At 58.7% G+C, this 13,450-nt stretch overlaps 3 protein-coding genes across 3 annotated transcripts in view; 1 reads left to right on the top strand and 2 right to left on the bottom strand.

Annotated features, from left to right (window-relative positions):
• Positions 1 to 9,223, bottom strand: part of SUPT5H (SPT5 homolog, DSIF elongation factor subunit) — a 31,876-nt gene extending 22,653 nt beyond the window's left edge. Inside the window, 10 exon segments of the mRNA XM_077193121.1 lie at positions 119 to 187; positions 321 to 349; positions 1,469 to 1,536; positions 1,671 to 1,739; positions 3,189 to 3,258; positions 5,182 to 5,247; positions 5,702 to 5,822; positions 5,824 to 5,871; positions 8,195 to 8,287; positions 9,090 to 9,223. Of these exon segments, the coding sequence (XP_077049236.1) occupies positions 119 to 187; positions 321 to 349; positions 1,469 to 1,536; positions 1,671 to 1,739; positions 3,189 to 3,258; positions 5,182 to 5,247; positions 5,702 to 5,822; positions 5,824 to 5,871; positions 8,195 to 8,269 (615 nt within the window). The 5' untranslated portion in view covers positions 8,270 to 8,287; positions 9,090 to 9,223.
• A 256-nt stretch (positions 9,224 to 9,479) lies between these two features.
• Positions 9,480 to 11,841, bottom strand: MED29 (mediator complex subunit 29). Its single transcript, XM_077193075.1, is given in 5 exon segments — positions 9,480 to 10,138; positions 10,140 to 10,346; positions 11,005 to 11,089; positions 11,196 to 11,254; positions 11,620 to 11,841. Coding segments are annotated over 5 exon segments (666 nt in total). The 3' UTR covers positions 9,480 to 10,045.
• Positions 11,842 to 11,860: 19 nt separating this feature from the next.
• Positions 11,861 to 13,450, top strand: part of PAF1 (PAF1 component of Paf1/RNA polymerase II complex) — a 2,479-nt gene continuing 889 nt past the window's right edge. The window contains exons 1-4 of the mRNA XM_077192867.1: positions 11,861 to 11,969; positions 12,184 to 12,213; positions 12,339 to 12,431; positions 13,073 to 13,368. Coding sequence (XP_077048982.1) covers positions 11,920 to 11,969; positions 12,184 to 12,213; positions 12,339 to 12,431; positions 13,073 to 13,368 — 469 coding nt within the window. The 5' untranslated portion in view covers positions 11,861 to 11,919. The remainder of the gene's footprint in view (positions 11,970 to 12,183; positions 12,214 to 12,338; positions 12,432 to 13,072; positions 13,369 to 13,450) is intronic.

Here is a 13,450-nt window from a genome sequence, read left to right as displayed (position 1 = left end):
CCCCCCCAGTCCCTCCCAGTTCCCCCCCATTCCCCTCCCAGTTCCCCCCAGTCCCCCCCAGTCCCTCCCAGTTCCCCGCAGTTCCCCCCAGTCCCTCCCAGTTCCCCCCAGTGCTCACCGTCTCCGTGTACTGGTAGGCGATGAATTTGCGCATGAGGGCGATGGCCGTGGCGCGCTCCTCCCCAATCTGGGGTGAAAACGGCACAATTTGGGCAAAACGGCACAATTTGGGCAAAAACGGCACAATTTGGGCTCAGAGGGGATTTTTGGGCACAAACCCCAAATTTTGGGGGGTTTAGGTGCCCCCCCCCAGCACCCACCTTGCACTTGACTGTCCAGAGATTGGGGGTCCCTGTGGGGGACAACAAAAATTCCTTATTTTGGGGGTTTGACCCAAATTCCCCCTTTTTTTCCCCAGCTCAGTTCCCATTTTCAGGAATTCTGACCCAAATTCCCCCTTTTTTCCCCCAGCTCAGTTCCCATTCCCAGGAGCCCTGACCTAAAATCCCCGTTTTTGCCCCAAAATCCCCGTTTCTGCCCCCAAATCAGTTCTGATTCCTGGGAGTCCTGACCCAAAATCCCCGTTTTTGCCCCCAAAATCAGTTCTGATTCTTGGGAGTCCTGACCTAAAATCCCCATTTTTGCCCCCAAAATCAGTTCCCATTCCCAGAACCCCAGCCCCAAAATCCCTGTTTCTGCCCCCAAATCAGTTCTGATTCTTGGGAGTCCTGACCCAAAATCCCTGTTTTTGCCCCAAAATCAGTTCCCATCCCCAAAATCCCTGTTTCTGCCCCCAAATCAGTTCTGGTTCTTGGGAGTCCTGACCCAAAATCCCCATTTTTGCCCCCAAAATCAGTTCCCATTCCCAGAACCCCAGCCCCAAAATCCCCGGTTTTGCCCCCAAAATCAGTTCCCATCCCCAAAATCCCTGTTTCTGCCCCCAAATCAGTTCTGGTTCTTGGGAGTCCTGACCTAAAATCCCCATTTTTGCCCCCAAAATCAGTTCCCATCCCCAGAGCCACAGCCCCAAAATCCCCTTTTTTCTCCCCAAAATCAGTTCCCATCCCCAGAACCCCAGCCCCAAAATCCCCGTTTTTGCCCCCAAAATCAGTTCTGATTCTTGGGAGTCCTGACCCAAAATCCCTGTTTTTGCCCCAAAATCAGTTCCCAGCCCCAAAATCCCCGTTTCTGCCCCCAAATCAGTTCTGGTTCTTGGGAGTCCTGACCTAAAATCCTCATTTTTGCCCCCAAAATCAGTTCCCATTCCCAGAACCACAGCCCCAAAATCCCCGTTTTTGCCCCAAAATCCCCGTTTTTGTCCCCAAATCAGTTCCCATCCCCAAAATCCCCGTTTCTGCCCCAAAATCCCCGTTTTTGTCCCCAAATCAGTTCCCATCCCCAAAATCCCTGTCTCTGCCCCAAAATCCCCGTTTCTGCCCCAAAATCGCCGGTTTTGGCCCCAAATCTCACTTGACGCCGGGCAGCAGCTGCTGCTGGGTGATGTCGTCCGAGAGCTCGTCGGAGCCGCCGTAAACTCTGCGGAAACGGGGGAAAACGCCCCAAAATCAGGGGGCGGGGCGGGGCCGGGGGGGCGGGGCCAGGCGGGGTCACCCGGGGGTCACTCGGGGGTCACTCAGGGGTCACCCGGGGGTCACTCAGGGGTCACTCACGTCTCGCCCACCGAGGACTTGGCGTATTTCTTCATGTAGTACTCGCCCAGCTCCTCCTCACGCTGGTCCCTGTGGGGAAAAATGGGGAGAAATCAGCCAGAAACGGGAAAAACGGGGAGAAAAATGGGGAGAAATGGGGAGAGAAATCAGCCAGAAACGGGAAAAAACGGGGAGAAAAATGGGAAAAATGGGGAGAAATCAGCCGGAAACGGGAAAAACGGGAAAAATGGGGAGAAATGGGGAGAGAAATCAGCCAGAAACGGGAAAAATGGGAAAAAACGGGGAAAAATGGGGAGAAATCAGCCAGAAACGGGAAAAACAGGGAAAAACGGGGAGAAATCAGCTGGAAACGGGAAAAACGGGGAAAAATGGGGAGAAATCAGCCGGAAATGGGAAAAACGGGGAAAAATGGGGAGAAATCAGCCGGAAACGGGAAAAACGGGAAAAACAGGGAAAAATGGGGAGAAATCAGCCGGAAACGGGAAAAACGGGGAGAAAAATGGGAAAAATGGGGAGAAATCAGCCGGAAACGGGAAAAAACGGGGAAAATGGGGAGAAATCAGCCGGAAACGGGAAAAACGGGGAAAAAGGGGAGAAGTCAGCCGGAAACGGGAAAAATGGGGAGAAAAATGGGGAGAAATCAGCCGGAAACGGGAAAAACGGGAAAAAGGGGGAAAAAATGGGGAGAAATCAGCCGGAAACGGGAAAAATGGGAAAAATGGGGAGAAAAACGGGGAGAAATCAGCCGGAAATGGGAAAAACGGGAAAAATGGGGAAAAAAAGGGAGAGAAATCAGCCGGAAATGGGAAAAACGGGAAAAAAGGGGAAAAAATGGGGAGAGAAATCAGCCAGAAACGGGAAAAACCGGAAAAAACGGGGAAAAAGACTGGGAAAAATGGGGAAAATCAGCCAGAAATGGGAAAAATGGGAAAAAACAGGGAAAAAAATGGGGAAAATCAGACAGAAATGGAAAATGAGAAAAATGGGGAAAAGCGGGGTGAAAACAGGGAAAAAAAGGGACAAATCAGCCAGAAACAGGAAAATCGGGGAAAATCAGCCAGAAATGGGAAAAATGGGAAAAATGGGGAAAAACGGGGAAAATGGGGAAAAATGTGGTGAAAACGGGGAAAAATGGGGAGAAATGAGCCAGAAATGGGAAAAATGGGAGGAAAATGGGGGAAACAGGGCGGAAGTGGTGAGAAATGAGAGAAATTGAAAAAATCCCAGAAGAACTGGGGAAAAAGGGGGGAAATGAGCGGGAATGGGGGGAAATGGGGGAAAAACACCAAAAAACCAGGGAAAATGCGGGAAAATGGGGGAAAAGGAAAAAAAAATCAGCAAAAAATCGGGGAGAATGGGGAAAATGAGGGGAAAATGGGGAAAACAAGGGGAAAATGGGGAAAAACAAGGGGAAAATGGGGGAAAAGGAAGGGAAAACAGCAAAAACTCGGGGAAACCGGGGGAAAAGAAGGGGAAATTGGGAAAAAACAGGGAAATTGGGGAAAAGAAGGGGGTGACCTCCAGAGGTTCTGCAGGCGGCGCGCCCCCGAGCGATCCTCGTCCAGCACCACGTTGTCAATGTTGGAGGCTGAGGAAGAGGAGGCACAGGAGGGTGGGCGGGGGCAGCGGGGCCTGGGGAGGGGGCTCGGCCCCGGGAACTGGGGAGGGGGCTCGGCCCCGGGAACTGGGGAGGGGGCTCAGCCCCAGGAATTGGGGAGGGGGCTCAGCCCTGGGAATTGGGGAGGGGGCTCGGCCCCGGGAATTGGGGAGGGGGCTTGGCCCCGGGAATTGGGGAGGGGGCTTGGCCCCGGGAATTGGGGAGGGGGCTCGGCCCCAGGAATTGGGCTCGGCCCCAGGAATTGGGGAGGGGGCTCGGCCCCGGGAATTGGGCTCAGCCCCAGGAACTGGGGAGGGGGCTCGGCCCCGGGAATTGGGGAGGGGGCTCGGCCCCGGGAGTTGGGGAGGGGGCTCAGCCCTGGGAATTGGGGAGGGGGCTCAGCCCTGGGAATTGGGGAGGGGGCTCGGCCCCGGGAATTGGGGAGGGGGCTCAGCCCCAGGAATTGGGGAGGGGGCTCGGCCCCAGGAATTGGGGAGGGGCTTGGCCCCAGGAATTGGGGAGGGGGCTCAGCCCTGGGAATTGGGGAAGGGGCTCAGCCCCGGGAATTGGGGAGGGGGCTCGGCCCCAGGAATTGGGGAGGGGGCTCAGCCCCAGGAATTGGGGAGGGGGCTCAGCTCCGGGAGCTGGGGAGGGGGCTCAGCCCTGGGAATTGGGGAGGGGCTCAGCCCCAGGAATTGGGGAGGGGGCTCTTACCTTCGATCTCCTCTGCCCCCGGGAGGAGGAGGAGGAGGAGGAGGAGGAGGTGGCGGTGGAGGATGGAGCAAATCAACAGCAAAACCGGGGGTTTGGGGGGGAAAACCGGGGGTTTGGGGGAAAATAATAAAGAAAAAAATGCAACGGAAAAAAACCCAGGCGAGAGCGGATGAGATGGAGGGGGAGGGGAGACCCCGGGAAAGGGAGGGGGGAAAGGGGGGGTGGGGGGAAAATCGGGGATTTTGGGAAAAAGGGTTTGGGGGCAAAAAAGGGGATTTAGGGATAAAGGGGTTTGGGGGGAAAATGGGGGTTTTTGGAGAAAAAAGGGGGTTTTTGGGCAAAAAGGGTTTGGGGGGAAAATGGGGGATTTTGGGGAAAAAGGGTTTGGGGAGAAAATGGGGATTTTTGGGGAAAAAGAGGGGTTTTGGGGAAAAAGGGTTTGGGGACAAAATGGGGATTTTTGGGGAAAAAGGGAGATTTTTGGGCAAAAAAGGGTTTGCGGGAAAAAAGGGGATTTAGGGATAAAGGGGTTTGGGGGGAAAAGGGATGGGGGAAAGATGGGTTTGGGGGGAAAATGGGGGATTTTGGGGAAAAAGGGAGGTTTTGGGGAAAAAGGGTTTGGGGGCAAAAAAGGGGATTTAGGGATAAAGGGGTTTGGGGGGAAAAGGGATGGGGGAAAGATGGGTTTGGGGGGAAAATGGGGATTTGGGGAAAAAAAGAGGATTTAGGGAAAAGGGGATTTAGGGGTAAAAAGGGTTTGGGGGGGAAATGAGGATTTGGGGAAAGGGACGGGGGGTAAAGAGATTTGGGTGAGAAAAAGGGATTTTGGAGGGAAAATGGGGTTTTGGGGAAAAAAGGGGTTTGGGGAGAAAAAGGGGTTGGGGGGAAAATGGGATTTGGGGGAAAATGGATTTGGGGAGAAAAGGGGATTTAGGGAAAAAGGGATTTGGGGAAGGAAAGGGCAATTTGGGGATTTGGGGAGGGGGCAGTTTTGGGGCAGGAAAAGGGGATTTGGGGCAGGAAAGGGCAGTTTTGGGGCAAGAAAGGGCAGTTTTGGGGCAGGAAAAGGGGTTCAGGGCATGTGGGGAGGGGTCAGCGGGCACCCACCCCATGCAGGGCTCAGCTGCCCCCTCCCCAGAGCCCCCCAGGTGGGTTTGCAGCCCCCCAGGTGGGTTTGCAGCCCCCTGCCCAGGCTCTCACCTTTCTCCAGGATGTCCTCGGCCCCATCCTCCCACTGATCTTCATCCTCGTACTCATCGTCAACATCTGGGCGGGGAAGGGAGGGGGTCAGCGGCCTGGAGACCCCCAGACCCCCCAAAGCCCCTCGGACCCCCCAAAAACCCTCCCAAACCCCCCAGAAACCCTCCCAGACCCCCAAAAACCCTCCCAGACCCCCCAAAACCCCTCAGACCCCCCAAAATCCCTCCCAGACCCCCCAAAAACCCTCCCAGACCCCCCCAAAGCCCCTCAGACCCCCCAAAAACCCTCCCAGACCCCCCAAAAACCCTCCCAGACCCCCCAAAAACCCCTCAGACCCCCCCAAAAACCCTCCCAGACCCCCCCAAAACCCTCCCAGACCCCCCCAAAATCCCTCCCAGACCCCCCAAAATCCCTCCCAGACCCCCCAAAACCCCTCCCAGACCCCCAAAATCCCTCCCAGACCCCCCCAAAACCCTCCCAGACCCCCCAAAGCCCCCCAGACCCCCCAAGCCCCCCTCACCAGCCTCGTCCAGGATGAAGCCCCCGTGCCTCGGCTTCTTGGCCGGCCGGTCGTCGTCTTCCTCCTCCTCCTCCTCCTCATCGTATTCCTCCTCCTCCTCCTCTTCCTCCTCCTCCTCCTCCCTCCTCGGGCTCCTCCTTGCCGCTGCCCCCCCCGCGCTGCTCCTCGGGCTGGGGGGGGGCGAGGGGGGGGTCAGGGACCCCCAAAATCCCCCCCCAAATCCCCCAATATCCAAAATCCCCCAAAATCCCCACAAAATCCCACTCAAAGCCCCCAAAATCCTCTCAAAATTCCCCAAATGCCCCCAGAATCCTCCCAAACTCCCCCAAAAATCTCCCTAAAATCCTCACAAACCCCCCCCCCCAAAAATCCCCCATAATCCCTGCCAAACCCCCCAAAACCCCCTCGAAACTCCCCAAAATCCTGCCAAATACCCCAAATACCCCAAAATCCCTCAGGGTATCCCTTGAAGTCACTCAAAATCCCGCAAAATCCCCCCCAATATCCTTCAAAATCCCCCCAGAATCCTCCCAAACTCCCCCAAAAATCTCCCTAAAATCCTCACAAAACCCCCCCCCCCCAAAATCCCCCCATAATCCCTGCCAAACCCCCCAAAACCCCCTCGAAACTCCCCAAAATCCTGCAAATACCCCAAAATCCCCCCAAAATCCCTCAGGGCATCCCTTAAAGTCACTCAAAATCCCTGCAAAATCCCCACAAAAGCCCCCCAATATCCTCAAAATCCCCCCAAAATACCCCCAGAATCCTCCCAAAAATCTCCCTAAAATCCTCAAGAAATCCCCCAAAGCCCCCCCCCAAAAATCCCCCCTTAATCCCTGCCAAACTCCCCAAAAATCCCCAAACTCCACCAAATACCCCAAAATTCCTCAGGGCATCCCTCGAAATGACTCAAAATCCCCCCCAATATCCTTCAAAATCCCCCAAAATACCCCCAAAATCCTCCAAAAAATCTCCCTAAAATCCTCACGAAATCCCCCAATGCCCCCCCCAAAAATCCCCCCATAATCCCTGCCAAACCCCCCAAAACCCCCCCAAATCCCTGCGAAACTCCCCAAAATCCCTCCAAATACCCCAAAATCCCTCAGGGCATCCCTTGAAATCGCTCAAAACCCCCCAAAAATCCTCCCAATATCCCTCAAAATCCCCCCAGAATCCTCCCAAAATCCTCCCAAAAAAATCTCCCTAAAATCCTCACGAAATCCCCCAAAGCCCCCCCCAAAAATCCCCCTTAATCCCTGCCAAACCCCCCAAAACCCCCCCAAATCCCTGCAAAACTCCCCAAAATCCCCCCAAAATCCCTCAGGGCAGCCCTCGAAATCACTCAAAATCCCCGCAAAATCCTCCCCAATATCCCTCAAAATCCCCCCAGAATCCTCCCAAAATCCCCCAAAAAAATCTCCCTAAAATCCCCACGAAATCCCCCAAAGCCCCCCCCCCAAAATCCCCCCAAATCCCTGCCAAACCCCCAAAATCCCTCCAAATCCCTGCAAAACTCCCCAAAATCCCGCCAAATACCCCCAAATCCCTCAGGGCATCCCTCGAAATCACTCAAAATCCTCGCAAAATTCCCCCCAAATAGCCCTCAAAATCCCCCCAAAATGCCCCAGAACCCTCCCAAAATCCTCCAAAAAAATCTCCCTAAAATCCCCACGAAATCCCCCCCCAAAAATCCCCCCTTAATCCCTGCCAAACTCCCCAAAAATCCCCAAACTCCCACCAAATACCCCAAAATTCCTCAGGGCATCCCTCAAAATCCCCCCAATATCCTTCAAAATACCCCCAAAATACCCCCAGAATCCTCCCAAGAATCTCCCTAAAATCCTCACGAAATCCCTACCCCCCCAATGCCCCCCCAAAAAATCCCCCCATAATCCCACCAAACCCCCCAAAACTCCCCAAAATCCAGCAAATACCCCAAAATCCCTCAGGGCATCCCTCGAAATCACTCAAAATCCCTGCAAAATCCCCCCAAATATCCCTCAAAATCCCCCCAAAATCCCCCAAAAATCTCCCTAAAATCCTCACGAAATCCCCCAAAGCCCCCCCAAAAAATCCCCCCTTAATCCCTGCCAAACCCCCCAAAAATCCCCAAACTCCCACCAAATACCCCAAAATTCCTCAGGGTATCCCTCAAAATCACTCAAAATCCCCCCCAATATCCTTCAAAATCCCCCCAGAATCCTCCCAAAAATCTCCCTAAAATCCCCACGAAATCCCCCAAAGCCCCCCCCCCAAAAATCCCCCTTAATCCCTGCCAAACCCCCCAAAACTCCCCAAAATCCTGCCAAATACCCCAAAATCCCCCCAAAATCCCTCAGGGCATCCCTCGAAATCACTCAAAATCCCCGCAAAATCCCCCCAAATATCCTCAAAATCCCCCCAAAATACCCCATAACACCCCCAAACCCCCCCCAAAATCCCCCAAAACGCACCCCAAATCCCCCCAAATCGCCCCCGCGCCTCGGGCCTGACCTCGTTGTCGTCGCCCTCGTCGCTGCTGCGCTCGCTCTCCTCCTCGGAGAAGTTGCTCTCCTCGCTGTCCGACATGGCCGGGGCCTGCAGGGGCTGGGGGGACCGAGCAGGGGTCGAGGAGCGTGTGAGGGGGGGGTCCTGGGGGGCTCACGGAGGGTCTGAAGGGGAATCTGGGGGGTCCTGAGGGGTCTGGGGGGCTCAAGGAGGGTCTGGAGGGGAATCTGGGGGGACAGGGAGTGTGTGAGGGGTGGCTCTGAGGGGTCCTGAGGGATCCAGGAGGGTCCTGAGAGGTCTGGGGGGCGGCTCTGAGGGGTCTGCGGGTGCCTTGTGGGGCTCAAGGAGGGATCTGAGGGGTCCTGAGAGGCCAAGGAGTGCCTGAGTGAGGTCCTGAGGGGGCTGGGGGCGTCCTGAGGGCTCCTCTGAGGGCTCCCGGGCTGCCCTGAAGGCTCCGCGGACCCTCTGAGAGGGCTCTGAGGGGATCCGGGGGAACTCTGAGGGATCCGGGGGGCTCTGGGGGGGAATCTGAGAGGTCAAGGAGCGTCCTCAGGTGGATGAGAACGCTCTGAGGGCTCCCGGGCTGCCCTGAGGGCTCCGGGGGGCTCTGGGGGGGAATCTGAGGGGTCAAGGAGCGTCCTCAGGGGGATGAGAACGCTCTGAGGGCTCCCGGGCTGCCCTGAGGGCTCCGGGGGGCTCTGAAGGATCCGGGCAGATCTGAAGGCTCTGAGGGCTGCGGGTGGGGCTCTGAGGATGCCCTGAGGGATCTGGGGGGGATCTGAGGGCTCTGAGGGCTCCGGGGCTGCCCGAGGGCCCCCTGAGGGCTCCGGGGGTGCTCTGAGGGTGCTCTGAGAGCTCCGCTGCCGCGCCGAGCGCTGCCGCCGCCGCCTCCCTCCCTCACCCGCTGCCTTCCGCTCCGGGACTGGCTCCGCCGGCGCCTGAGCCGCTCCCGGCGCTGCTCCTGTCGCGGTTCCCGGGCCCTGTCGCGATTCCCGGGCCCTGTCGCGGTTCCCGGCCCCGGTTCCGGTCCCGACCCGCAGCCGCTCCGCGTCGCTCCGGGCCCCGCTCTCGCGAGACTTCCAGCCCTTCCTCTCGCGAGATTCGGCGGCCTCCGACGGCGGCGCGAGAGGCCCAAAATGCACCGGGGAGTTTTTCGCGCCTTTTTTTTTTTTTTTGCGGTGTGGTGTGACGTCACTCGCGCGGGCCGTGACGTCACGGCGAATCACAACCTGTCCCAGGCCCTTTCCCACGCTCCCCTCCCGTGACGACATGCACAGAAAAAGCCGAAGACTGTCACAAAACTCGCGTTTATTTACCAAAATTCCAACAGTTCACCCAGAAACTCCTCAACCCGGGATTTGGGGTCCCAAAACCCCCAAATTCCCCCAAATTCCCCCAAACCGCCCAAAAGCACGCCAAACCAGCCCAGCCTCTGCCTCAGTCCCCCCTCTCCCACCCTCAGCACCACACTGGGGATGTCCTGGGGGTCTTGGCCCCCCCAGACCCCACCAGGATCCCCCAAATCCCATCAGAGCCCCCCAAAATCAGATCAGAGCCCCCTAAACCCTATCGGGCCCCCCAAAATCCTATCAGGCCCTCCCAAATCCCATCAGGGCCCCCCAAATCCCATCAAGACTCCCCCAAATCCCATCAGGGCCCCCCAAATCCCATCAAGACTCCCCCAAATCCCATCAGGGCCCTCCACGATCTGATCAGGACTCCCCAAATCCCATCAAGACCACCCAAAATCCTATGAGGACCCCCTCCCCCTAAACCTGATTAGGACTCCCCTAAATCAGATCAAGACCACCCTAAACTCCACCAGGACCCCCCAGACCCCACCAGGACCCCCCAAAATCAGGCCAGGACCCCCCAAAGCCCGTCAGGGCCCCCCGGCGGGGGCAGCCTGCCCGTGATCTTGTTGGTGCCCTCGAGCAGGGCGTTGTGGATGTTCCTTGGCGCCGGCGATCTGCGCCTTGATCAGGGGCAGGTACTGCGTGTAGGGCAGGCTCTCGGTGCCCCCCAGGCCCCCCGGGACCCCCGGGACCCCCAGCGAGCCCCCCAGGGACCCCCCCTCGGCCTTGGGCGCCGCCGGCACCAGCGCCGGGGCGTGCTTGGCGCTGTCGAAGCTCTGCGCCAGGCACTCGTGGGCCAAACGCTGGGAAAGAGAGAGAGAAACAGGGTGAAACTGGGGATTTTGGGGTGTTTGTGGGGCTAGAGGGGGTTACGGGGGGTTTGGGGTGGATTTGGGGGGTTTGGGGGGTGCTTATGGGGGTTACAGGGGGTTTGGGGCCAGGGCGGGCTTGGCGCTGTCGAAGCTCTGCGCCAGGCACTCGTGGGCCAAACGCTGGGAAAGAGAGAGAGAAACGGGGTGAAACTGGGGGTTTTGGGTGTTTGTGGGGCTAGAGGGGGTTACGGGGGGTTTGGGGTGGGTTTGGGGGGGTTTTGGGGGGGGCTTATGGGGGGTTTGGGGCCAGGGCGGGCTTGGCGCTGTCAAAGCTCTGCGCCAGACACTCGTGGGCCAAATGCTGGGAAAGAGAGATAAAAATGAGAATTTTGGGGTGTTTTGGGCGATTTGGGTGAGTTAGAGGGGGTTTGGGGGGGGTTTATGGGAGTTACAGGGGGGTTTTGGGGGTTTCTCACCAGGCAGAGCTCCAGCCTGTCACACAGGGGGTTTTGTGGGATTTTGGGGTTATTTTTGGGGTGATTTTGGGTGATTTTGGGGGTCTCTCACCAGGCAGAGCTCCAGCTGGTCGCACAGGGGGTTTGGGGTGAATTTTAGGGTTATTTTTGGGGTGATTTTGGGGGTTTCTCACCAGGCAGAGCTCCAGCTGGTCGCACAGGGCGTAGAACTCCTCCAGGCTCTTGTCAAAGCGCTGCAGGGCCCCGTCAGTGCTCTTCCTGCGGGAACTGGTCAGACTGGGAGCACTGGGAGGGACTGGGAGGGACTGGGAGGGACTGGGGGGGACTGGGAGGGCACTGGGGGTTACGGGGGGGTGTCACTCACTGCCCGTTGTCGATGCTGGAGTTCTGCACCAGGTTCTGAGCCGCCACCTTCATCAGGGTCTGTGGGGACAGGGAGGGTCACGGTGGGGTCAGAGGGGTCATGAAGGGGTCAGGGGGTGGAGCCGCGGCTCCCCCAGCGCCCCCAGCCCAGATGGGGACATCACCGGGAGGACAATGGGGGGGTAGGGGGACAGGGACGCCCCCGGAGTCGCCGGGTCCCGGCCCGGGGACCCCCAAATTTCCGGGGGACACCCCCAGGAGAGACACGCCCCTTCAGGAAAACCACACCCATTCCTGGCGGCAAACCCCGCCCATTCCCGGCGGCAAACCCCGCCCAATCCAGGCGGCAAAACCCACTCTTTCCCGGCGGCAAACCACACCCATTCCCGGCGGCAAGCCCCGCCCCTGTCGCAGGCCCCGCCCACCTGCAGGCTCTCCTTCAGCTGCGGCAGCAGCAGCCGGAAGCGCTGCACGGGATCGAAGTCCTGCGCCTGCGCGGTCGCGGCCTGCGCGGGCAGCGCGGGGCCCTGCGCGGCCCCCGGGGGCGGCCCCGGACCCGCTCCGGGCCCCGCCGCCGCTCCGGGCCCCGCGGGCGCTGAGGGCGGCCCCGGGCCCGGCCCGGCCGGAGGCGGCGGAGGAGCCGCCATGTTGTCCGCCACTTCCGGCGCGCGGCGGAAGTGACGCCAGCGGGAGGCGCCGCGCAGGACCGGAAGTAGCGGCCCAAGATGGCGCCCACCATCCAGACGCAGGCGCAGCGCGATGAACCGGGCCACCGGTAACGGGGCGTGACGTCACCGCCGTGATGGTGGTGACCGCCGTGACGAGCGGGGGGGGGCGCCCTCGGTGGCGGGCGGGGTGGGGGTGGGACGGGATTCCCTCGTGACGTCACCCCGCGGTGCTGTGGGGTAAATAACGGGGTGCCCCCTGACGTCACGAAAGCGTTTGGGGATCCCCTGTGACGTCATGACGCGCCCCCCCCCTCCCCGCAGGCCGAGCTCGCACCGGACCCTCCCCGAGAGGTGAGCGGGGCGGGGGGGGAGGGGTCCCGGCCCAGTTTTGGGGTGAATTCGGGCGGTTTTGGGGCCACCCCGCGGTTCGGGGCCCCCTGGGCCGGGTCGGAACCCCCTGAGTCCCCCCCCCACAGGTCCGGGGTCGTTTGCCGGGTCAAGTTCTGCAACAGCCTCCCGGACATCCCCTTCGACCCCAAGTTCATCACGTACCCCTTCGACCAGAGCCGGTACGGAATTCTGAGGGGTTCTGGGGGGATCTTGGGGGGCCATGAGGGGTTCTGGGGCCTTTGGGGGCTCCCGGAGAGGAAATCTGTGGGGTCTGGGGGGATTCTGGGGGTTCTAGGGGGGATCCTGAGGGGTTCCGGGGGAATCTGGGGGTCTTGGGGGGGCATGCGGGGAATTCTGAGGGTCTCAGGAGGGGTTCTGAGGGATCCCGGGGGTCCTGGTGGGTTTTGGGGCTGATTTTGGGGTGAGTTTTGGAGCCAGTCGTGGTGGGATTTGGGGTTGATCTCAGTGGGTTTTGGGGCTGATCCCGGTGGGTTTTAGGGTTGATTTTGGGCTGGGTTTGGGGGCTGATTTCAGTGGGATTTGGGGTTGATCTCAGTGGGTTTTGGGGCTGATCTTGGTGGATTTTGGGGTGGGTTCTGGTTGAGTTTGGGTCTGATTTTGGAGCTGATTTTGGGCTGGGTTTTGGGGTGGGATTTGGGGGTTGATCTCAGTGGGATTTGGGGTTGATCTCAGTGGTTTTGGGGCTGGTTTTGGGGTGAGTTTTAGGGTTGATTTTGGGCTGGGTTTTGGGGCTGATCCCAGTGGGTTTTGGGGGGGGTTTTGGTTGTTTTTGGGGCTGATTTTGGGGTGCTGTCCCCAGGTTTGTGCAGTACAAGGCCACGTCCCTGGAGAAGCAGCACAAGCACGATTTGCTGACAGAGCCTGACCTGGGGGTCACCATCGACCTCATCAACCCTGACACCTACAGGATAGACCCGGGGGGTAAGGACCCCAGAACGGCCCAAAATCACCCAAATCCTGCCCCAAAAACCGCCCCAAGATCACCCAAAAACTGCCCTAAAAACCGCCCTAAAATCACCCAAAAACCGCCCCAAAATCACCCAAATACTGCCCCAAAAACCGCCCCAAAATCACCCAAATACTGCCCCAAAAACCGCCCCAAAATCATCCAAAACCTGCCCCAAAAACCGCCCCAAAATCACCCAAATACTGCCCCAAAAACTGCCCTAAAATCACC

This window comes from Agelaius phoeniceus, chromosome 36 (assembly GCF_051311805.1).
Source record: "Agelaius phoeniceus isolate bAgePho1 chromosome 36, bAgePho1.hap1, whole genome shotgun sequence".
NCBI lineage: Eukaryota > Metazoa > Chordata > Aves > Passeriformes > Icteridae > Agelaius > Agelaius phoeniceus.
This window is presented reverse-complemented; position numbering and strand designations above follow the sequence as displayed.